Raw genomic sequence first — 26,025 nt, 5'->3', positions numbered from 1 at the left:
CAGTATAAATACCCCACATGTGACCCCATTTTGGAAAGAAGACACCCCAAGGTATTCTGTGAGGGGCATAGCGAGTTCATAGAAGATTTTTTTTTTTGCCACAAGTTAGCGGAAATTGATATTTTTTTAGTTTTTTCTCACAAAGTCTCCCTTTCCGCTAACTTGTGACAAAAAGTTCAATCTTTCATGGACTCAATATGCCCCTCAGCGAATACCTTGAGGTGTCTTCTTTACAAAATGGGGTCATTTGTGGGGTGTTTGTACTGCCCTGGCATTTGAGGGTCTCCGCAATCATTACATGTATGGCCAGCATTAGGAGTTTATGCTATTCTCCTTAGGCCTCATGCACACGACCGTTGTTTGGGTCTGCATCCAAGGCGCCGTTTTGGCGGCTCGGATGCAGACCCATTCATTTCAATGGGGCCGCAAAAGATGCGGACAGCCTTCCGTGTGCTGTCCGCATCCGTGGCTCCGTTCCGCGGCCCCGCTAAAAAAATATAACATGTCCTATTCTTGTCCGCACTTTGCAGACAAGAATAGGCATTTATATTGGCGGCGCCCGTTCCGTTCCGCAAATTGCGGAAGTCAACACGGGCGCCTTCCGTTTTTTGTGGATCCGCGGTTTGCGGACCGCAACAAACTGCACGGTCGTGTTCATGAGGCATTATATTGAGCATACGGGTAATGAGATTTTTTTTTTTCGTTCAGCCTCTGGGCTGAAAGAAGAAATGAACGGCACAGACCGCATCGATCAATGTGGATGAAAAAATCTCTGCCAAAAAATGTGCAAAAAAATTAAAAAGCTGTGCGATCGCTAATAAAGATCCAAAAAGCTCAAAAGTGATCTTTATAGCGCCGCAGCGATTTTACGGTGTTTTTGCAGTGATCAGAAAAAATTAATTTCTGTAACTGCGGTGGGGCGGACTGAACGCAAGTGTGCGCACAAGATCAGGCCTGATCGGGCGAACACTGCGTTTTTTGTAGAGCCTAAGGTGACCCTAATGTACTGATATAGATCTGATTGCGATCAGTCTTGATCACTTACAGATACTATATAGTACTAGTGCTGATTAGCGACAGCGATGACGCTAATCAGCGACTATTCAGTGACTGCGGTGCGGTGGGCTGGGCGCGAACTACCTAACAAGTAGCTAACTAACTGGCGGTGATAAGGGACCCTTAGGCCCCATTCACATGTCCGCAATTCTGTTTTCCGCATTTTGCGGAACGGAATTGCGGACCCTTTCATTTCTATGGGGACAGACTTTGTCCCGCTCGGATCCGGAATTGCGGATCTGCACTTCCGAGTCCGCACTTCCGTTCCACAAAAATATAGAACATGTCCTATTCTTGTCCGCAATTGCGGACAAGAAAAGGCATTTTCTATATAGTTCTGGCAATGTGCGGATCCGTAAAATGCGGAAAGCACATTGCCGGTGTCCGTGTATCTGCAAAACACATATGGACGTCTGAATGGAGCCTTACAGGGGGGTGATCAATGACAGGGGGGTGATCAGGGAGTCTATATCGGGTGATTAGGGGTTTATAAGGGGTTAATAAGTGACGGGGGGCGGGATGTAGTGTAGTGTGGTGCTCGGTGCTACTTGCAGAGCTGCCTGTGTCCTCTGGTGGTCGATCCAAGCAAAAGGGACCACCAGAGGACCAGGTAGCAGGTATATCAGACGCTGTTAACAAAACAGCGTCTAATATACCTTTCTAGGGTTAAAAAAATCGCATCTACAGCCTGCCAGAGAATGATCGCCGCTGGCAGGCTGTAGATCAACTTGTTTACTTCGCAATCCTGTGAACGCGCGCTCACAGGAAATCTCGGGTCTCACGAGATGACGCCTATTGGCGTCATCGAGACCTGGGAGAGCCGCCGCACTCACGCCTTTCGGCGTTAGTGTGACAGCAAGCGGTTAAGGACTCGGGATCCATGCCGTACCGGTACGTCATGGGTCCCTAAGGGGTTAAAGGGGCGGTCACTGTGAAAGTGACTGTTAAAGGGGCGGTCACTGTGAAAGTGACGGTTAAAGGGGCGGTCACTGTGAAAGTCACTGTTAAAGGGGCAGGCATTGTGATGGTCACAGTTAAAGTGAAGGTCACTGTTAAAGGGGTGGGCACTGTGGAGGCCACTGTTAAAGGGGCAGGCACTGTGGAGGTCATTGTTAAAGGGGCGGGTTCTGTAGAGGTCACTGTTATGAGGGAAACTTTCTATCTTTTTTTCACGCCACATGGAAATAGAAGATGAAATAGATTCAATATACCCGTGCGAAGCCGGGTCCTTCTGCTAGTGTAATAATAAACCGCGCAAACTTTCACTACTCTTTGGTCATTGGTTCTTGGGCGATTCCATAGGTTGAATGCCTGTCCTACACACATACTAATTATCATATATATATATATATATATATATATATGTTATTTTATTAATTTAGTTCTCCCTTCCCGCAGCTCCTGATGTGCCCCATTCCCATTTCAGGCCGAGCAAGCGCGCGATTCCCCCCCCTCCCCATTTTCAGGATGGCCGCAGTGGTTAGCACAGTGTCAGCACACCGATGTCAGCCGTTTAACCCCTTCCATGCCGCTGTATGGAAAGGGTTAACAGGGAGGGAGCTTCCTCCCTCTCCCATTGGGCCGCTGCTGTGCCGTTGCAGCGACCCGATGCTTGTTGGGTACACAGAGAGAGCTCCCTCCCTTCCACATCTGCCCGCTGCGCTGCTGTGGCTGCGTCCCGATGGTTACCATGGGTACTTTCACTCTAGCGTTAAAGTTTTCCGGCATTGAGATCCGTCTTAGGGGTTCAATACCGGAAAATAAACCCCTCAGTTTTGTCCCCATTCATTGTCAATGGGGACAAAACTGAACAGAACAGAATGCTCCAAAATGCATTCCGTTATGTTTAGTTGCGTTTCTCAGACCGGAGAGCAAACCACAACATGTTGTATTTTGCTTTTCATCCTGGGAAATACGGATCCATCATGACCCCCAATGCAAGTCAATGGGGACGGATTTGTTTACTCTGGCGCAATCTGCCACAATAAAAAACGGATCCGTCCTCCATTGACATTCAATGGAGTTCATGACGGATCCGTTTTGGCAATGTAAAAAAAAAAGTTTAAGATAATACGGATGGTTGAATTATCAGTAACGGAAGCGTTTTTGCTGGACCCTGCCGGATCCAGCAAAAACGCTAGTGTGACAGTACCCTAAGCCTGATCAGGTTAGGTGTAAAGTTACTATACACTGCAGTACACTATATAGTGTACTGCAGTGTATTATAGAGGCATCAGACCACCCGGATCTTCAAGAATCAAGTGGGTCTGGGTCACAAAAAAGTAAAAAAATATATATATTTATTTCTTATAGCATTACATTTATAATTGATTAAAAAATATATATATATACACTACACATGTTTCATATCACCGCGTCCGTAATGACCTCATACTTTCCCTGCATGGTGAACACCATAAAAAGGAAAACTATGATGAAATGTAAATTTTGCTCTCCTCACTTCCCCAAAAAAGGTACTAAGGCTACATTCAGTATTTTTCTATAATCCGATTTTCTGTCCGTTTTTTGCGGATCCGTTGTTCCTGAAAAAGTTTCCGTATGTCATCCGTTTTTTGCGGATCCGCAAAAAACGGAAGCATGTATAAATTTCAATAAGCAAATAAAGTTGTTTGGATTTCTTGAAAAAAAAAAAAATAATAATTAAAATGTAATTTCCAAGAACGGATTCCGTATAAAACGGATGACATACGGAATGACATCCGTATGTCTTCCGTTTTTTTGCGGATCCATTGACTTTGTATTGTACCAGGATCCGATTTTTCAGGAAAAGAATAGGACATGTTTTATATTTAAACGGACATGCGGAACGGAACAACGGAAACGGACAGTACACATTGTGCTGTCCGTTTTTTTCCAGGACCCATTGAAAATGAATGGGTCCAGATCTGTTCCAGAAAAAACGGAACAGATCAGGAAAGAAAAAACGGACGTGTGAATAGACCCTAAAAGTGATGCAAAAAGTCGTATGTACCCCAAAATGGTACCAATCAAAACATCACCTCACCCTACAAAAAATGAGCCCCTATATGAAACAATCGCCCAAAAAATTAAAAAAATATGGGTTTCAGAAAATGGAGACACAAAAACATGTATTTCTTTTCTAAAATACTTTTATTTTGTTAAAGTGAAACAAATTTTTAAAAAAAGTATACATATTAGGTATTTCCGCGTCCGTAACAACCAGCTCTATAAAAAAAATCACAAGACCTAACCGGTCATATGAACATTGTAAAAATGATGCCAAAACAGCTATTTTTTGTTACCTTGCCTAACAAAAAGTGTAATATAAAGCAACCAAAAATCATATGTACCCTAAAATAGTTCCAACAAAACTGCTACCTAATCCCGTAGTTTCCAAAATGGGGTCTTTTTTGTGGTTTCCACTCTAGGGGTGCATCAGGGGGTCTTCAAATGTGACATGGCAACTTAAAATTATCCCAGTGAAATCTGCCCTATAAAAACCATATGGCGCTCTAAACTTCTAAATATTGAGTTTTGTTTGGCTGTTAAAGGGTTTCTGTCATGGGAAAAATCGTTATGTGCTAATGTCAGCAGTACATAACAGTATGTTTAAGTCTCTGCCTGCCGCTGTTCTCTCTAGGTGCTATGAGGGCATTGCTGCAGCACCTAGAGGCTCGGTCTACTCGCCTTTTGCACGTCCACTTGATTGACATCCTTCTGCTCTGCATCGTCCTCATTATCCCGCGCCTGCACCGTTCTGTTTAGTATTCGGCGCAGGCGCAGTGAGTGAAGGACGCTCTGCTGCTGCCAGGCAGGCCTGCCGGGGAGGCCTGTCACGTAATCGGCGAAGGCGCAGTGAGGAAGCTGGCAGCAGCCGAGCGTCCTTCACTCACTGCGCCTGCGCCGAATACTAAACGGAACGGCGCGGGATTATGAGGACGATGCGGAGAAGAAGGACGTCAATCAAGTGGGCGTGCAAAATGAGAGTAGACCGAGCCTCTAGGCAGGGCTCCAGACCAAAAAAAAATATCAAGAAGACAATGGCTCCTAACCTGAAAAATTTAGGAGCCAAATTTAAATTTTTAGTTGTCAAATTTAAAATACATATAATTACGGTATAATAAAAAATAAAAAATGTCTTACCTAGGGTTGTCACGATACCAAAATTTTGACTCTATTTCGATACCATAAAAAGTACTCAATACCATGTGAAAAAAAGAAAACTCCAAAAAAGCCGTGTGCATTCTACATTTTATGGAACGTCGGGACCATAATAGAACAGTCCGATCCTAATTTTTGGCAGGACAAGGTGATTAAAAAATGGCAAATTGTAAGTATTTTTTTTTCTGTTACCGCACGTGCCATGTCAGTTTAACTCGTGTGTGAAAGCGGAGGCAAAGGCAGAGCAGCAGAGGGTCTAGGTGCAAATGGCGACAAGACTAGTCGCCATCTGGAGCCCTGCTAGGTGCTGCAGCAACGCCCTCATAGCACCTAGAGGCTTTATTAGCATATTATAAAAGTCTGTTTGTTAAGAGAACGGCGGCAGGCAGGGACTTAACAAACATACTGTTATGTACTGCTGACATTAGCACTTCGCTAATGTCCGTCAGCTACATAACGATTTTTCCCATGACAGAAACTCTTTAACCTTTGCTTTGTTATTGGAAAAAAGTTTATTAAGGCTACTTTCACACTTGCGTTCGGAGCGGATCCGTCTGGTGTCTGTACAGACGCATCCGCTCCTATAATGTAAACGCTTGCATCCGTTCAGAACGGATCCGTTTGCATAACTGTTTTTTTCAGATCTGATTTTTCACGTCATGAAAACTCAGATCTGACAGTATATTCTAACACAGAGGCGTTCCCATGGTGATGGGGACGCTTCAAGTTAGAATATAGTAAAAGAACTGTGTACATGACTGCCCCCTGCTGCCTGGCAGGTGCTGCCAGGAAGTAGGGGACAGACCCCCTCCTGTTTTTAACTCATTGGTGGCCAGTGCGGCCGGCCCCCCCTCCCCCCCATGTTTTTAACTCATTGGTGGCCAGTGTGGCCGGCCCCCCCTGCCTCCCCTGTATTTAACTCATTGGTGTCCAGTGCGGCCGGCCCCCCCTCCCTCCCCTATATTTAACTCAATGGTGGCCAGTGCGCCCGCCCCCCCCCCCCCCCACCCTGTTTTTAACTCATTGGTGGCCAGTGCGGCCGGCCCCCCCTCCCTCCCCCCCTGTTTTTTACTCATTGGTGGCCAGTGCGGCGGGCCCCCCCTCCCTCCCCCCCCTGTTTTTAATTCATTGGTGGCCAGTGCGGCCGCCCCCCTCCCCCTAATTAACCACCTCAGCCCCCAGTGCTTAAACACCCTGAAAGACCAGGCCACTTTTTACACTTCTGACCTACACTACTTTCACCGTTTATTGCTCGGTCATGCAACTTACCACCCAAATGAATTTTACCTCCTTTTCTTCTCACTAATAGAGCTTTCATTTGGTGGTATTTCATTGCTGCTGACATTTTTACTTTTTTTGTTATTAATCGAAATTTAACGATTTTTTTTGCAAAAAAATGACATTTTTCACTTTCAGTTGTAAAATTTTGCAAAAAAAAACGACATCCATATATAAATTTTGCTCTAAATTTATTGTTCTACATGTCTTTGATAAAAAAAAATGTTTGGGTAAAAAAAAATGGTTTGGGTAAAAGTTATAGCGTTTACAAACTATGGTACAAAAATGTGAATTTCCGCTTTTTGAAGCAGCTCTGACTTTCTGAGCACCTGTCATGTTTCCTGAGGTTCTACAATGCCCAGACAGTACAAACACCCCACAAATGACCCCATTTCGGAAAGTAGACACCCTAAGGTATTCACTGATGGGCATAGTGAGTTCATAGAACTTTTTATTTTTTGTCACAAGTTAGCGGAAAATGATGATTTTTTTTTATTTTATTTTTTTTCTTACAAAGTCTCATATTCCACTAACTTGTGACAAAAAATAAAAACTTCCATGAACTCACTATGCCCATCAGCGAATACCTTGGGGTGTCTTCTTTCCAAAATGGGGTCACTTGTGGGGTAGTTATACTGCCCTGGCATTCTAGGGGCCCAAATGTGTGGTAAGGAGTTTGAAATCAAATTCTGTAAAAAATGACCAGTGAAATCCGAAAGGTGCTCTTTGGAATGTGGGCCCCTTTGCCCACCTAGGCTGCAAAAAAGTGTCACACATCTGGTATCTCTGTATTCAGGAGAAGTTGAGGAATGTGTTTTGGGGTGTCATTTTACATATACCCATGCTGGGTGAGATAAATATCTTGGTCAAATGCCAACTTTGTATAAAAAAATGGGAAAAGTTGTCTTTTGCCAAGATATTTCTCTCACCCAGCATGGGTATATGTAAAATGACACCCCAAAACACATTCCCCAACTTCTCCTGAGTACGGCGATACCAGATGTGTGACACTTTTTTGCAGCCTAGGTGGGCAAAGGGGCCCATATTCCAAAGAGCACCTTTCGGATTTCACTGGTCATTTTTTACAGAATTTGATTTCAAACTCCTTACCACACATTTGGGCCCCTAGAATGCCAGGGCAGTATAACTACCCCACAAGTGACCCCATTTTGGAAAGAAGACACCCCAAGGTATTTGCTGATGGGCATAGTGAGTTCATGGAAGTTTTTATTTTTTGTCACAAGTTAGTGGAATATGAGACTTTGTAAGGAAAAAAAATAAATAAAAAATCATCATTTTCCACTAACTTGTGACAAAAAATAAAAAATTCTAGGAACTTGCCATGCCCCTCACGGAGTACCTTGGGGTGTCTTCTTTCCAAAATGGGGTCACTTGTGGGGTAGTTATACTGCCCTGGCATTTTCCAGGGGCCCTAATGTGTTGTAAGTAGGTAAATGACCTGTGAAATCCGAAAGGTGCTCTTTGGAATGTGGGCCCCTTTGCCCACCTAGGCTGCAAAAAAGTGCCACACATGTGGTATCTCCGTACTCAGGAGAAGTTGGGGAATGTGTTTTGGGGTGTCATTTTACATATACCCATGCTGGGTGAGATAAATATCTTGGTCAAATGCCAACTTTGTATAAAAAAAATGGGAAAAGTTGTCTTTTGCCAAGATATTTCTCTCACCCAGCATGGGTATATGTAAAATGACACCCCAAAACACATTTCCCAACTTCTCCTGAGTACGGAGATACCAGATGTGTGACACTTTTTTGCAGCCTAGATGCGCAAAGGGGCCCACATTCCTTTTATGAGGGCATTTTTAGACATTTGGATCCCAGACTTCTTCTCACGCTTTAGGACCCCTAGAATGCCAGGGCAGTATAAATACCCCACATGTGACCCCATTTTGGAAAGAAGACACCCCAAGGTATTCAATGAGGGGCATGGCGAGTTCATAGAATTTTTTTTTTTTTGGCACAAGTTAGCGGAAATTGATTTTATTTATTTTTTTCTCACAAAGTCTCCCTTTCCGCTAACTTGGGACAAAAATTTCAATCTTTCATGGACTCAATATGCCCCTCAGCGAATACCTTGGGGTGTCTTCTTTCCGAAATGGGGTCACATGTGGGGTATTTATACTGCCCTGGCATTCTAGGGGCCCTAAAGCGTGAGAAGAAGTCTGGAATATAAATGTCTAAAAATTTTTACGCATTTGGATTCCGTGAGGGGTAGGGTGAGTTCATGTGAGATTTTATTTTTTGACACAAGTTAGTGGAATATGAGAGTTTGTAAGAAAAAATAAATAATTTCCGCTAACTTGGGCCAAAAAAATGTCTGAATGGAGCCTTACAGGGGGGAGTGATCAATGACAGGGGGGTGATCAATGACAGGGGGAGTGATCAATGACAGCGGGGTGATCAATGACAGGGGGGTAATCAATGACAGGGGGGTGATCAGGGAGTCTATATGGGGTGATCACCACAGTCATTGATCACTCCCCTGTAAGGCTCCATTCAGACGTCCGTATGATTTTTACGGATCCGATCAGTCTATCAGTGGATCCGTAAAAATCATGCGGACATCTGAATGGAGCTTTACAGGGGGGTGATCAATGACAGGGGGGTAATCAATGACAGGGGGGTGATCAGGGAGTCTATATGGGGTGATCACCACAGTCATTGATCACGCCCCTGTAAGGCTCCATTCAAACGTCCGTATGATTTTTACGGATCCGATCAGTCTATCAGTGGATCCGTAAAAATCATGCGGACATCTGAATGGAGCTTTACAGGTGGGTGATCAATGACAGGGGGGTAATCAATGACAGGGGGGTGATCAGGGAGTCTATATGGGGTGATCACCACAGTCATTGATCACTCCCCTGTAAGGCTCCATTCAGACGTCCGTATGATTTTTACGGATCCGATCAGTCTATCAGTGCATCCGTAAAAATCATGCGGACATCTGAATGGAGCTTGACAGGGGGGTGATCAATGACAGGGGGGTGATCAGGAAGTCTATATGGGGTGATCAGGGGCTAATAAGGGGTTAATAAGTGACGGGGGGGGGTGTAGTGTAGTGTGGTGGTGCTTGGTGCTACTTTACTGAGCTGCCTGTGTCCTCTGGTGGTCGATCCAAACAAAGGGGACCACCAGAGGACCAGGTAGCAGGTATATTAGACGCAGTTATCAAAACAGCGTCTAATATACCTGTTAGGGGTTAAAAAAAACACATCTCCAGCCTGCCAGCGAACGATCGCCGCTGGCAGGCTGGAGATCAACTCTCTTACCTTCCGTTCCTGTGAGCGCGCGCGCCTGTGTGTGCGCGTTCACAGGAAATCTCGGCCATCGCGAGATGACGCATATATGCGTGACTGTGCGCAGGGCTGCCACCTCCGGAACGCGAATCTGCGTTAGGCGGTCCGGAGGTGGTTAAAATGACCGACCCCCATCATTGGTGGCAGCGGAGAGTTCCGATCAGAGTCCCAGTTTAATCGCTGGGACTCCGATCGGTAACCATGGCAACCAGGACACTACTGTAGTCCTGGTTGCCATGGTTACTTAGCAATTTTAGAAGCATTATACTTACCTGCGATGTCTGTGACCGGCCGGGCACTCCTCCTACTGGTAAGTGAAAGGTCTGTGCTATAAGCAATGCGCCGCACAGACCTTTCACATACAAGTAGGAGGAGCGCCCGGCCGGTCACAGACATCGCAGGTAAGTATAATGCTTCTAAAATTGCTACGTAACCATGGCAGCCAGGAATGCAGTAGCGTCCTGGTTGCCATGGTTGATGATCGGAGTCCTAGCGATTAAACTGGGACTCTGATCGGAACTCTCCGCTGCCACCAATGATGGGGGGTCGGTCATTTTAATTAGGGGGGGAGGGGGGGCCGGCCGCACTGGCCACCAATGAGTTGAAACCGGGGGGAGGGGAGGGCCGGCCGCACTGGCCACCAATAAGTTAAAAACAGGGAGGGGGGGCCCGCCGCACCTCCCACCAATGAGTTAAAAACAGGGGAGGGAGGGGGGGCCCGCCGCACTGGCCACCAATTAGTTAAAAACAGGGGGGTGGTCTGCCCCCTGCTGTCTGGCAGCACCTGCCAGGCAGCAGGGGGCAGTCATGTACACAGTTCTTTTAGTATATTCTAGCTTGAAGCGTCCCCATCACCATGGGAACGCCTCTGTGTTAGAATATACTGCCGGATCTGAGTTTCACGATCTAACTCAAATCCGATGGTATATTCTAACATAGAGGCGTTCCCATGGTGATGGGGACGCTTCAAGTTAAAATATACCGTCGGATTGGAGAAAACTCCGATCTGATGGTATATTAGTCCTCCTGACTTTACATTGAAAGTCAATGGGGGACGGATCCGTTTGGCTCCGCACGGCCAGGCAGACACGAAAACGCTGCAAGCTGCGTTCGGGTGTCCGCCTGCTGAGCGGAACGGAGGCCAAACGGTGCCAAACTGATGCATTCTGAGCGGATCTGCATCCACTCAGAATGCATTGGGGCAGTACGGATCCGTTCGGGGCCGCTTGTGAGAGCCTTCAAACGGAACTCGCAAGCGGAACCCCGAACGCAAGTGTGAAAGTAGCCTAAAATGGAAAATCTGACAAAAAATTTAATTTCATCTCCATTTTCCTTTTATTCTTGTGGAACACCTAAAGGTGAATACCTTGAGGGCTGTAGTTTCTAAAATGGGGCCATTTATGGGTCGTTTCTATAATGTAAGCCCCACAAAGTGACTTCAGACCTGAACTGATCTACACAAACAGGTGTGTTCATTATGAGTTTCTTTTGATTGGCCATGTCTTTGCTGTTGTATCATATTTGTTTGTTGATTGGATGGATGACCCTGTGGGAGTATTTTGTATCTCACTATATATATGTTGGCATTATCACTGATGTTTTATGCTTGACAAAGGCTATTTCCAGCCGAAATGTTGCATTTTTGTACCGCACTTTGGAAACCTGAATAAAGAAGTTTATGGAGATGCTGCTGTAGCCCACATCTTTCTACTACGTTCAGACCTGAACTGGTCCTTAAAAATTGGGTTTTGGAAATTTTCGCAAAACTTTTGAGATTTGCTTCTAAACTTCTAAGCCTTCTAACATCCAAAAATAAGAAAATGTAATTTACAAAATGACCCAAACATGAAGTAGACGTATGGGAAATGTAAAGTAATAACTATTTTAGGAGGTATCACTATCTGTTTTAAAAGCAGAGAAATTGAAATTTTTAAATTTGAGAATTTTTCTACATTTTTGGTAAATTTGGTATTTTTTTTATAAATATAAATGAAATATTTTGACTCAAATTTACCACTGTCATGAAGTACAATATGTGACGAGAAAACAGAATGGCTTGGATAAGTAAAAGCGTTTTAAGTTCTCACCACATAAAGTGCCACAGGTCAGATTTGCAAAAAAATGGCATGGTCCTTAAGGTGAAAAATGGCAGGGTCCTGAAGGGGTTAAGTATGCAGTTAGTATAACGTTGGTAAATTTTTTATCTGCATGTTAATTACATTTTATATTTTAACTGTTTGTGTGTAATTAGGAAAAAAAAGAGCCTTTTATCTTATAAAATGTTTCTTTCTTCAGGTAAAGACTGGATAAAAGTCTCCCAAGGTCATCTAATTCCATCTCCTTATGAAATAGAAAGTAATCAATCCCAACTTAGCAATAATAGAAACGGGCATATTCTGGGTGAGATGTCTGCAAATTCTGAATATGGGAATGATTTTGAAAATAATGCTAATCTTTCTGTGCACAATGAAATTCAGAAAGATGAACGGTCATGTTCTGAAAGAGAGAAAACTTTTAATGTGCTATCAAGTGTTGCTGAAAATCAGACAAGTGACACAGGAGAGAAGCCATATTCATGTTCAGAATGTGGAAAGTGTTTTTGTCAGAAATCACATCTTGTTGAACATCAGAAAACTCACATAGGAGAGAAGCTATTTTCATGTTCGGAATGTGGGAAATGTTATAGTGATAAATCAAGTCTTCTGAGACATCAGAGAATTCACACAGGAGAGAAGCCATATTCATGCTCAGAATGTGGGAAATGTTTTAGTCGGAAATCACATCTTGTTGAACATCAGAAAACTCACACAGGAGAGAAGCCATTTTCATGTTCAGAATGTGGGAAGAGGTTTAGGAGTCAACATCATCTTAAGATACACCTGGGAACTCATACTGGGGAGCAGCAATATTCATGTTCAGAATGTGGGAAATGTTCTAGTGATAAATCAAGTTTTGTGATACATCAGAGAATTCATACAGGAGAGAATCCATATTCATGTTCAGAATGTGGAAAGTGTTTTCGTCAGAAATCACATCTTGTGAGACATCAGAGAATTCACACAGGGGAGAAGCCATTTTCTTGTTTAGAATGTGGGAAATGTTTTAGTCGGAAATCACATCTTGTTGAACATCAGAAAACTCACACAGGAGAGAAGCCATTTTCATGTTCGGAATGTGGGAAATATTTTCGTAACAAATCAATTCTTGAGGTACATCAGAGAATTCACACCGGGGTTAAGCCATTTTCATGCCCTGAATGTGGGAAATATTTTAATCATAAATCAGATCTTGTGAATCATATGAGAAATTACACTGGCGAGAAGCCATTTCCATGTCCTGAATGTGAAAAGTGTTTTAATTCGAAAGCACAGCTTGATAAACATCTGAGAACTCACACAGGAGAGAAGCCATATTCGTGTCCTGAATGTGAGAAATGTTTTAGTATTAAATCACATTTTGTGCAACATCAAAGAATTCACACAGGAGAGAAGCCATTTTCTTGTCCTGAATGTGAGAAGTGTTTTAATACCAAATCAAGTCTTGTGCAACATCAGAGAATTCACACCGGAGAGAAGCCATTTTCTTGTCCCGAATGTGAGAAGTGTTTTAATACCAAATCAAGTCTTGTGCAACATCAGAGAATTCACACTGGAGAGAAGCCATTTTCATGTCATGAATGTGGGAAATATTTTAGTATTAAATCACATTTTGTGCAACATCAAAGAATTCACACAGGAGAGAAGCCATTTTCTTGTCCCGAATGTGAGAAGTGTTTTAATAACAAATCAAGTCTTGTGCAACATCAGAGAATTCACACCGGAGAGAAGCCATTTTCTTGTCCCGAATGTGAGAAGTGTTTTAATAACAAATCAAGTCTTGTGCAACATCAGAGAATTCACACCGGAGAGAAGCCATTTTCATGTCATGAATGTGGGAAATATTTTAATGAAAAATCAAATCTTAATTCACATCTGAAAAATCACACAGTAGAAAAGCCATTTTCATGTCCAGAATGTGAGAAGTGTTTTAGTGAGAAATCAAATCTTGTTCGACATCAGAAAACTCACGCAGGGGAGAAGCCATTTTCATGCACTGAATTTTGAAAGTGTGTTAGTGAGAAATCAAGTTTTGTGAGACACCTGAGAATTCACACAGAAGAGAAGCCTATTTAATATGCAGAATGTGGGAAATGCTTTGGCTGTAAATTAAAGGGGTTGTCCGGGCTTTTAACCCCTTCATGTATTATGATGTTACTGTACAGGGGAAACTCAAAAAATTAGAATATTGTGCAAAAGTCAATTCATTTCAGTAATGCAAATTTAAAGGAATTGCATTAATGCAGCTTAAAAAATTGAAACTTTAGGGTTTCATAAGCTGTAAGCCATAATCATCCAAATTATACCAAATAAAGGCTTGAAATATCTCGCTTAGCATGTAATGAGTGTAGCAAACTCAACTTTTTGCCAGAGTTTGCCATGAAATTTTGGAGGGGGCTGCGTGCCCGCCTCTTGCCCTGGGATTATGGTCCCTTAAGTTATTGGGTCTTAAGGCACTTGGGACTGAGCCCTCTGTCCTTGGATTGCATCATTTGCCTTACTTGCTTGGATTTTACTATTCCCATGGTGAGAACAATGGATGAAGCACATGGTGAGAACAATAGATAGCGGCCATTTTAACTCACAGACACTGTTCTGACTTTTCAACACGGTGCTATCTTGCCTGTATTTGGTGCACAGAGACATCATTCAGTAGTTTGAAACTACCAAACAGGGGACACATTTATTAGTGACTATTTTCTGTATAACTTGTATATTTTTGGTGTAACTGGCATAAAACGGTATCTTCCAAACTACTGAACGGATGTGGGTGAATTTTGGATATGTGGTTCACCCAGATCCCCCGGTTCCGAGGATATACTGGTTATGGGGTTATTGCATGTTTTGGGGTTCCTGTGATATGTTTTTATAAAACTGTATTTCTCTGCCTTTGATAATTATATTCGCCATTGTGTTCAGTAATCATCACCGGCAGAGGGGAGGATTTTGTGTGGGAGTGTCTGTGTGTATTGTACAGATTGATTGGTTGTATTTCAAAACCCTGTGGGCAGTACTATGTTTGTGGATTGTATGTAAATGAGGCTGTTGGGGGGTTTAAAGTAGGTGTGCTGTGTCTAAATAAAGTGAGTTCCTGTTTTAACCCTCAAGGTGAAGTGTCGTCTCATTCTTGGGGGAGGATTTATGGTATGCTGTCCCAGTTTGACTGCTAGGAGTGTAAACCTATTCGTATGGTTTTCCTATTCAACTGCCTACAGCATTCATATACTTGAAGAGGATTTATATGCTTCTTCAGTTCGGTGATTGTGGTGTCTGCCAGAGTGCTTGGAAACCTCAGGAAACGCTAGGAGCACCGTCAACGGAGGTACTCAGTCTAGGGGTGCCAGTGGATCCGTTACAATGAGTCTATCTCATATGTTAGTTTCACCTTTTAAGTTGCATTACTGAAATAAATGAACTTTGCACGATATTCTAATTTTTCAAGTTTCACCTGTACGTCATAATGCCTGAGGGGATGTATCTGACCTGACAGGGAGCTGAGATTGCGTTGCGCCCGTCATTTAACCCCTCAGGTGCTGCGTTCAACGCACCTGTGAATGAAGGCAGAGGGATGCTGCTCCCTCTGGGTGCTGGCACACAGCGCAGTTCTGACATGCATTCAGAATGTCGTTTATTATTGTAGCTAGCTGAAATTACTTAAATCATTCCCACTATGCAGAACATCAGGGGTTAACGAGGCTGCCAAACTGGCTAAATTGAAAACTGCATCCTGAATGCATGTCAGAACTGCACTGTGTGCCAGTACCCTCTGCCTTCTGATCGGTTGCCATGGCGTTCTCCATACTGAGCTATGTACGAGGCACAGCACAGAATGGAGAGAGTAAAAATCCTATTCGCCCTAAGGGCTCATGCACACAAACGTATTTTCTTTCCGTGTCTTTTCCGTTTTTTTTTGCGGACTGTATGCAGAACCATTCAGTTCAATGGGTCCGTAAAAAATAAATGGAAGTTACTCTGTGTGTATTCCGTTTCTGTATGTCCGTTAAGCAAAAAAATAGAACATGTCCTATTATTGTCCGCATTACCAACAAGGATAGGACTGTTTTAGTAGGGGTCAGACGTTCTGTTCCGCAAAATATGGAATGCACACGGACGTCATCCGTGATTTTTGTGCATCCAATTTTTTCGCACCTAAAAATACATATGGTCGTGTGCATGAGCCCTAATAGAGATCTATTAGTGTGAATAGGAGACGGGATCAAGAGATCACATGTACTATGCCCCTAAGGGCCATATTTTTATTTTAAAAAAAAGTTAAATAAAAATAAAAAAAATCTATATAAGTTTAAATTACCCCTTTTTTCCAATTTTATATATAAAAATATATTAACAATAAAAAATTAACATTTTATTATCGCTGTGTGTTAAAATGCTTGAACTTAAAAAATATATATATTGTACGATGAGCGCAGTATATACCACAAACATGGTACCAATAAAATCTCGTTAGTTACACAAAAAACAAGCCCTCCTACAGCTTTGTAGACTGAAATATAATAATGCTATATTGCAATGCAAGGAAAATTTAGTTTCATTTTCAAATGTTTTTATCTTTTTTAAAGTAGTAAAACAAATAAAACCTATACAATTTGGTATCGCCACATTTGTATGGAGCCACAGAATAAGGATGTTAGGTCATTTTTAGAGCACAATGAACGATGTGATATCAAAACCCCAAAAACCTTCACAGAATTATTATTATTTTAATTTTTTTTCTATTTTTCCACACAAAGAATTTTTTCCTGTTTTTCAATACAAGGTATGGTAAATTAAATGATGACATAAAAAAATGTCCTTCAAACAATAAGCCCTCCTATAGCTATGTGAATGGAACAAATAAAATGTTATGGTTATTGGAATGTGGGGAGAAAAATCCAAGATGCAAAAATGAAAATAGGCCTCAACCTCAAAGGGTTAATATTGATGACCTATCCTCAGAATAGGTCATCAATATCAGTTCGGTGGGGGTCTGACACCCGGAACACCCACTGATCATCTGTACGAGGAGACGGATCGCGCAGTGCACACGTGCCTTCTCCCTTCTCTCTTCCTGCTCTCTGCTGTATGTTTATGGGACAGTAGCAGTGAACAGGAAGAAAGAAGGGAGACGGGACATGCACACTGCGCGAGCCGTCTCCTCAAACAGCTGATCAGCGAGGGGGCCGGGTGTCTCACCCCCACCAATCTGATATTGATGACCAATCCTGAGGATAATGTATAAGTAATCCCAGCAGGCGTTTCTTGTTCAGCACGGTGTATTCTTTATTGTAGCATATAAATCAAAGTTTTTCAGGATGCGGTTCGACCCGTCTAGCCGTCCTCAGCTGATGGAACAGGAAGGCTGGACGGGCCGAAACTCATCCTGAAAAACTTTGATTGATATTCTGCAATAAAGAATACAGTCGTGGCCAAAAGTTTTGAGAATTACATAAATATTGGAAATTGGAAAAGTTGCTGCTTAAGTTTTTATAATAGCAATTTGCATATACTCCAGAATGTTATGAAGAGTGATCAGATGAATTGCATAGTCTTTCTTTGCCATGAAAATTAACTTAATCCCAAAAAAAACTTTCCACTGCATTTCATTGCTGTCATTAAAGGACCTGCTGAGATCATTTCAGTAATCGTCTTGTTAACTCAGGGGAGAATTTTGACGAGCACAAGGCTGGAGATCATTATGTCAGGCTAATTGGGTTAAAATGGCAGACTTGACATGTTAAAAGGAGGGTGATGCTTGAAATCATTGTTCTTCCATTGTTAACCATGGTGACCTGCAAAGAAACGCGTGCAGCCATCATTGCGTTGCATAAAAATGGCTTCACAGGCAAGGATATTGTGGCTACTAAGATTGCACCTCAATCAACAATTTATAGGATCATCAAGAACTTCAAGGAAAGAGGTTCAATTCTTGTTAAGAAGGCTTCAGGGCGTCCAAGAAAGTCCAGCAAGCGCCAGGATCGTCTCCTAAAGAGGATTCAGCTGCGAGATCGGAGTGCCACCAGTGCAGAGCTTGCTCAGGAATGGCAGCAGGCAGGTGTGAGCGCATCTGCACGCACAGTGAGGCGAAGACTTTTGGAAGAGGGCCTGGTGTCGAGAAGGGCAGTAAAGAAGCCACTTCTCTCCGAAAAAAACATCAGGGACAGATTGATCTTCTGCAGAAAGTTTGGTGAATGGACTGCTGAGGACTGGGGCAAAGTTATATTCTCCGATGAAGCCTCTTTCCGATTGTTTGGGGCATCTGGAAAAAGGCTTGTCCGGAGAAGAAAAGGTGAGCGCTACCATCAGTCCTGTGTCATGCCAACAGTAAAGCATCCTGAGACCATTCATGTGTGGGGTTGCTTCTCATCCAAGGGAGTGGGCTCACTCACAATTTTGCCCAAAAACACACCCATGAATAAAGAATGGTACCAAAACACCCTCCAACAGCAACTTCTTCCAACAATCCAACAACAGTTTGGTGAAGAACAATGCATTTTCCAGCACGATGGAGCACCGTGCCATAAGGCATAAGTGATAACTAAGTGGCTCGGGGACCAAAACGTTGACATTTTGGGTCCATGGCCTGGAAACTCCCCAGATCTTAATCCCATTGAGAACTTGTGGTCAATCCTCAAGAGGCGGGTGGACAAACAAAAACCCACTAATTCTGACAAACTCCAAGAAGTGATTATGAAAGAATGGGTTGCTATCAGTCAGGAATTGGCCTAGAAGTTGATTGAGAGCATGCCCAGTCGAATTGCAGAGGTCCTGAAAAAGAAGGGCCAACACTGCAAATACTGACTCTTTGCATAAATGTCATGTAATTTTTGATAAAAGCCTGTGAAATGTATGAAGTGCGTGTAATTATATTTCACTACATCACAGAAACAACTGAAACAAAGATCTAAAAGCAGTTTAGCAGCAAGCTTTGTGAAAACTAATATTTGTGTCATTCTCAAAACTTTTGGCCACGACTGTACACCGTGCTGAACAGAGAAACGCCTGCTGGGATTACTCATACACTGTTCGTGGGGATTGCCCCTTCCCGTGCAGCGCGGACCACGGATCGAGTGCTGTCGGATTTCCTATAAGACTATTCTGAGGATAGGTCATCAATATAGGAGATCCCGGACAACATCTTTAAGTCTAGTGAGACATCCGAATATCATATGAGGGAGAATCCATACGTGCTTAGAGTCTAGGAGGGATCCATTGTAATGTTCAGAGTGTAGAAAATGTGGAAGGTGTGGAGCTTAGTTTTAGGACCTGCTGCTTCACCATGATTTCTGATCTATAACGTAAAGGTGTTTCCAGGATTAGAAGAACTCCTTTACTCCAAAACATCTCCTCTCCTGTCCAAGGGTTGAGCGCAGCATTGTAATTCTGCCCCATTAACTTTAAAGGGGTTGGCCACCCTAAGTATCAAAAATCCAAAGTGCCCCAGACAATAGCCAAAACCATGAAGTATTTACCACCTCAGCTCCCCTAGCTTAAACCCCCTTAATGACCAGACCACTTTTTACACTTCTGCACTACACTACTTTAACGGTTTATTGCTCGGTCATACAACTTACCACCCAAATGAATTTTACCTCCTTTTCTTCTCACTAATAGAGCTTTCATTTGGTGGTATTTCATTGCTGCTGACATTTTTACTTATTTTGATATTAATCAAAATTGACCGAAATTTTTGCAAAAAAATGACATTTTTCACTTTCTGTTGTAAAATTTTTCAAATAAAACTACATTTCTATATAAATTTTTCTCTAAATGTATTGTTCTACATGTATTTGGTTTAAAAAAAATGCAATAAGTGTAGATTTATTGGTTTGGGTAAAAGTTATAGCGTTTACAAACTATGGTGCAAAAATGTGAATTTACGCACTTTCTGAGCACCTGTCATATTTCCTGAGGTTCTACAATGCCCAGACAGTAGAAACACCCCACAAATGACCCCATTTCAGAAAGTAGACACCCTAAGGTATTTGCTGATGGGCATAGTGAGTTCATGGAAGTTTTTATTTTTTGTCACAAGTTAGCGGGAAATGATTTTATTTTTTTTTCTTACAAAGTCTCATATTCCACTATCTTGTGACAAAAAATAAAATTTTACATGAACTCACCATACCCCTCACGGAATACCTATGGGTGTCTTCTTTCTAAAATGGGGTCACTTGTGGGGTATTTATACTGCCCTTGCATTTGGGGCCGTAAAGTGTGAGAAGTAGTTTACTCCCATTTTGGAAAGAAGACACCCCAAGGTATTCCGTGAGGGGCATGGCAAGTTCCTAGAATATTCATTTTTTCAACTTGTGCCAAAAAAATATATAATCTTCTATGAACTCGCCATGCCCCTCAAAAGTGATCTTTATAGCGCCGCAGTGATTTTACGGTGTTTTTGCAGTGATCAGAAAAAAAAAATTCTGTCACTGCGGTGGGGCAGACTGAACGCAAGTGTGCGCACAAGATCAGGCGAACACTGCGTTTTTTGTAGAGCCTATAGAACATGTCCTATTCTTGTTCGCAATTGCGGACAAGAAAATACATTTTCTATATAGTTGTGGCAATGTGCGGATCCGCAAAATGCGGAAAGCACATTGACGGTGTCCGTGTTTTGCGGATCCTCAAAACACATACGGATGTCTGAATGGAGCCTTACAGGGGGGTGATCAATGACAGGGGGGTGATCAGGGAGTCTATATGGGGTGATCAGGGGTTAATAAGTGACAGGGGGGTGTAGTGTGGTGCTTGGTGCTACTTACAGAGCTGCCTGTGTCCTCTGGTGGTCGATCCAAGCAAAAGGGACCACCAGAGGACCAGGTAGCAGGTATATCAGACGCTGTTAACAAAACAGTGTCTGATATACCTTTCAGGGGTTAGGCGGTCGGGAGGTGGTTAATATCTAAAGCTAAATGTACCGGCTATATATCATTTTTCTAACCTGTTCACCATGACGCTCTTTCCTGGAGGAGCTCCTCAGACCGGCTGTGTGGGAGGAGCAGCTGCAACGTGAAAGTAAAAATCCCAGCATGCATTGCAGCAAGCATGTTCAGAGGAGCCGTCACATGACATCCCCGCCCACCTGTGTTTCCATAGAGACAAGAGCCCCTCAGATAATATCAATAACTCAGTCATCAGTGAATAACTGCTGTACAGACATAGCAATCCGCCCCGTCCCAGCAGCACACAGGAATATGATGCTAATGTATCATACATATGTTACTGGGGGGAGGGAGGGGGCCCTGCTCATAAACTATGGACTGCCGGGGGAGGGGGCCCTGCTCATAAACTATGGACTGCCGGGGGAGGGGGCCCTGCTCATAAACTATGGACTGCCGGGGGAGGGGGCCCTGTTCATAAACTATGGACTGCCGGGGGAGGGGGCCCGGCTCATAAACTTGCTGTGGGGCTCAGTCCTTTCTAGTTGCACCATTGGATTGAGGGGGAGATTTATCATTTCCCTTGTTTCTGAGAAGTGGCGTTAAAAAGTTGCAAACTATGTGTTTGCGACTTTTTGAATGTGCCTTTTAAAATGTTTTTTTTTTTTTTTTTGGGCGTGACAGTGGCCGGGAGGGTGTATGACCAGTCGCCCCAACAAATTTATGTTCATTTTCGCCAGTTTTCTGACTCAAATGAAGCCAGAAATCTCCAGCAGCTCTGAGCCGTCATAGATTTCTGTTTCGGTGCACGGACTGCCGGGGGAGGGGGCTGTTGAGCGGGGGGACAGATCTTTGTTGCACAAGATCTCTGATGAATACATTTGTACAAATCGATCTGCTCACATAGAGAGGAGCATCCTGTCTATTATCACACGACTAAGGCTACTTTCACACAAGCGTTAGCAGGGTCTGGCAGGCTGTTCCCCGGCCGGGTCCGTGTTAATGCTAGCCCACCAGTGCTGCCGGGAGTCCGCTCCGGCCACATTCACTGATGACCAGCACGCTGCGTTTTTTGTCCGGCCGCCTTTCAGCCATGCTGCGGCCATATCTCCAACCTGACCCCATTAAAGTAATTGGGGCCGGAGCGGACTTCCGGCGGCACTGTTGTGCTACCGTTAGCACGGGTAACTGTATACTAGGAGTGCACAACCTGCGGCCCTCGATACCATTCTGTGCGGCCCCCAATTATCTGGTAGCAGACATGTATGTCTATGTCTTGTGGTTGCTCACATGTATCTTTCATGTAATTTCCCATTAGATGGGAGTTCTAGAAGTGTAACTAGACATTTATGATATATACTGTATGTTCAATATGCCATAAAAATAGTATTTTAGTTGGTAGTACCCCTTTAATTTTTATTTTCGGCCCTTGGAATTGGTTTAGGCTCACAACGTGGCCCCCAACCAGAAAAGGTTGTGCACCCCTGCTGTATACAGTGTACAGGGGATCACGGATCTCTATATGCAGTGGTGGGGTGTTGTGCATTTTCATACGTATACAATATTATCTAATGACATTATAATCAAAATAAATGTTCATCTCATTGCCTTTAAGAATAAGATCAGCCTGAACCAAAGTTATGTTAGATGGCTGAGGAAGCCAAGATGAGTTCATGGCAAGTTCAGTTTATATAAAAAAAAATATAATTGTGAACATAAACGGACATTGTATTAAAAGTTATTGCTAAAGATATGAGACCATCTGTTAAGGAGTAAGTCAACTCCCTAAGACATGTCTGTCTGGAGGGAACAAGGTTACTTGATAAAGGTTCATATCCTTGAGGCACACCTGCTGTATGAGGTTCAATTTATATATTCATAATTATATTATATATATATATATATATATATATATATCTCTGTATGGTATATTTACACTGCGTGCAGAATTATTAGGCAAATTAGTATTTTGACCACATCATCCTCTTTATGCATGTTGTCTTACTCCAAGCTGTATAGGCTCGAAAGCCTACTACCAATTAAGCATATTAGGTTATGTGCATCTCTGTAATGAGAAGGGGTGTGGTCTAATGACATCAACATCCTATATCAGGTGTGCATAATTATTAGGCAACTTCCTTTCCTTTGGCAAAATGGGTCAAAAGAAGGACTTGACAGGCTCAGAAAAGTCTAAAATAGTGAGATATCTTGCAGAGGGATGCAGCACTCTTAAAATTGCAAAGCTTCTGAAGCGTGATCATTGAACAATCAAGCGTTTCATTCAAAATAGTCAACAGGGTCGCAAGAAGCGTGTGGAAAAACCAAGGCGCAAAATAACTGCCCATGAACTGAGAAAAGTCAAGTGTGCAGCTGCCAAGATGCCACTTGCCACCAGTTTGGCCATATTTCAGAGCTGCAACATCACTGGAGTGCCCAAAAGCACAAGGTGTGCAATACTCAGAGACATGGCCAAGGTAAGAAAGGCTGAAAGACGACCACCACTGAACAAGACACACAAGCTGAAACGTCAAGACTGGGCCAAGAAATATCTTTTTTTTAAGGTTTTATGGACTGCTGAAATGAGAGTGAGTCTTGATGGGCCAGATGGATGGGCCCGTGGCTGGATTGGTAAAGGGCAGAGAGCTCCAGTCCGACTCAGACGCCAGCAAGGTGGAGGTGGAGTACTGGTTTGGGCTGGTATCATCAAAGATGAGCTTGTGGGGCCTTTTCGGGTTGAGGATGGAGTCAAGCTCAACTCCCAGTCCTACTGCCAGTTTCTGGAAGACACCTTCTTCAAGCAGTGGTACAGGAAGAAGTCTGCATCCTTCAAGAAAAACATGATTTTCATGCAGGACAATGCTCCATCACACGCGTCCAAGTACTCCACAGCGTGGCTGGCAAGAAAGGGTATAAAAGAAGAAAATCTAATGACATGGCCTCCTTGTTCACCTGATCTGAACCCCATTGAGAACCTGTGGTCCATCATCAAATGTGAGATTTACAAGGAGGGAAAACAGTACACCTCTCTGAACAGTGTCTGGGAGGCTGTGGTTGCTGCTGCACGCAATGTTGATGGTGAACAGATCAAAACACTGACAGAATCCATGGATGGCAGGCTTTTGAGTGTCCTTGCAAAGAAAGGTGGCTATATTGGTCACTGATTTGTTTTTATTTTGTTTCTGAATGTCAGAAATGTATATTTGTGAATGTTGAGATGTTATATTGGTTTCACTGGTAAAAATAAATAATTGAAATGGGTATATATTTGTTTTTTGTTAAGTTGCCTAATAATTATGCACAGTAATAGTTACCTGCACACACAGATATCCCCCTAAAATGGCTAAAACTAAAAACAAACTAAAAACTACTTCCAAAAATATTCAGCTTTGATATTTAATAAGTTTTTTGGGTTCATTGAGAACATGGTTGTTGTTCAATAATAAAATTAATCCTCAAAAATACAACTTGCCTAATAATTCTGCACTCCCTGTAGTTTACAACATATGTTAATCAATAATTCATATAATGTGTTATCTATGTGTAACAATGTATCGATTTATATATATATGTTATACCATGTATTTACCATTTAGAAGGTATTGTAGAAGGTACAGAAACAAGTAATTTTATGTTAATTGGATTTCAGAACAATAGTTATTCATGGATGTAGATAAGTGAAATGTACAAGTTCCGATGCCAAGCATCAAAGCCGCTATATAAAATTTTCATCGAGTCAACCTATATTTCAAAAAGATAGGAGAAGACAGTCAACTCCAACAAGTCCAGGATATAGGTAATTAAAAGTGTCAGGGAAAGACCTTCCTCAATGATTTATAGTAAGAAAGGTCAACGAAGTCATGAGAACATATTATTAGATATTTAATTTTAATGCTTAAAAGTTGTGATGTTAATCTACAATACCGCAGTGCCATATTATTTCATTATTTGTTCTATACCATATTAGGAGATGATATGACATAATGGTGTTATTAGCATACGAATACACCCACCTTACCTGGTTGGGAATCTCTAATCTAAAGGGGATGATTCTTAGATAAGGGGAGGAATAATTACTCGTGTGCGGAGTAGCAAAAGAGAAAAAAAAGAGCTAGAGAAAAAGATCCATATATCCATTGATCCATCCATTCATTCAATCAAAAAGAAAAACTTTACCAGAAGAAACTTGTATTATTCTTTTTGGATTACTAGGAAAGTTCTTTAGAACTGATCCCATCTGAACTCTGTCTACCTTTGACCCGGTAACGTATATTTTGTTTACTACTCGTGATATTAATAAGATATTTCTCTCGGTATATAGCCAAGAGTTCCCATATTGTGGGAATATATAGTGTTAGGTGCCTCCATAATGCTGATAATTCTCTTAGCAAAAATGAATATTGTTAATGGAAGATCTGACATTATTTGAAAAGAGGACTAAACCCTTGGGAAGTTATTTTCCTTAGTCTGATTACCGAGCTGAATATTTTATCATATTAATATCATATATTTTTGATTGGTCATAGGTAGGGATGAGCGAACCCGAACTGTATAGTTCGGGTTCGTACCAAATTTTGGGGTGTCCGTGACACGGACCCGAACCCGAACATTTTCGTAAAAGTTTGGGTTCGGTATTCGGCGCTTTCTTGGCGCTTTTTGAAAGGCTGCAAAGCAGCCAATCAACAAGCGTCATACTACTTGGCCCAAGAGGCCATCACAGCCATGCCTACTATTGGCATGGCTGTGATTGGCCAGTGCAGCATGTGACCCAGCCCTATTTAAGCTGGAGTCACGTAGCGCCGCACGTCACTCTGCTATGATCAGTGTAGGGAGAGGTTGCAGCTGCGACGTTAGGGCGAGATTAGGCAGATTAACTCCTCCAAAAGACTTCATTCTGTGATCGATCTGCAGCTGTGGATCATTGAAGTGCTATTATTGACTTGCTCACTTTTTTGAGGCTGCCCAGAGCGTTTTTAGATCACTATTTTTCTGGGGTGATCGGCGGCCATTTTGTGACTTGTGGTGCGCCAGCACAAGCTTTCACCAAGTGTATTTAACCATCGATAGTGTGGTTATTTTGTGCTATATCCTACATCAGCTGCAGGCTGAGCCTGTGTCACCGAAGTGCATTTAACCATCAACAGTCTGGTTATTTTTTGGCAATATACTACACTGCTCAAAAAAATAAAAGGAACACAAAAATGACACATCCTAGATCTGAATTAATTAAATATTCTTTTGAAATACTTTGTTCTTTACA

The 26,025-nt window shown here is 42.6% G+C and overlaps 2 protein-coding genes across 2 annotated transcripts in view; both read left to right on the top strand.

Annotated features, from left to right (window-relative positions):
• Window positions 1–26,025, top strand: part of LOC120993589 (zinc finger protein 850-like) — a gene marked incomplete at its 3' end in the record, with an annotated part of 101,217 nt that overhangs the window by 9,345 nt on the left and 65,847 nt on the right. The gene's annotated exons all lie outside the window — the stretch shown is intronic.
• On the top strand, window positions 12,460–14,175 carry LOC120993590 (oocyte zinc finger protein XlCOF7.1-like; the record flags this gene model as incomplete). Its single annotated transcript, XM_040422065.1, has 1 exon — window positions 12,460–14,175. A coding segment is annotated over one exon (1,440 nt), but the record flags the coding sequence as incomplete, so codon positions are not given.

This window comes from Bufo bufo, chromosome 3 (assembly GCF_905171765.1).
Source record: "Bufo bufo chromosome 3, aBufBuf1.1, whole genome shotgun sequence".
NCBI lineage: Eukaryota > Metazoa > Chordata > Amphibia > Anura > Bufonidae > Bufo > Bufo bufo.
Note: the sequence above shows the minus strand (reverse complement) of the source record. Positions and strands in the feature narration are given on the sequence as shown.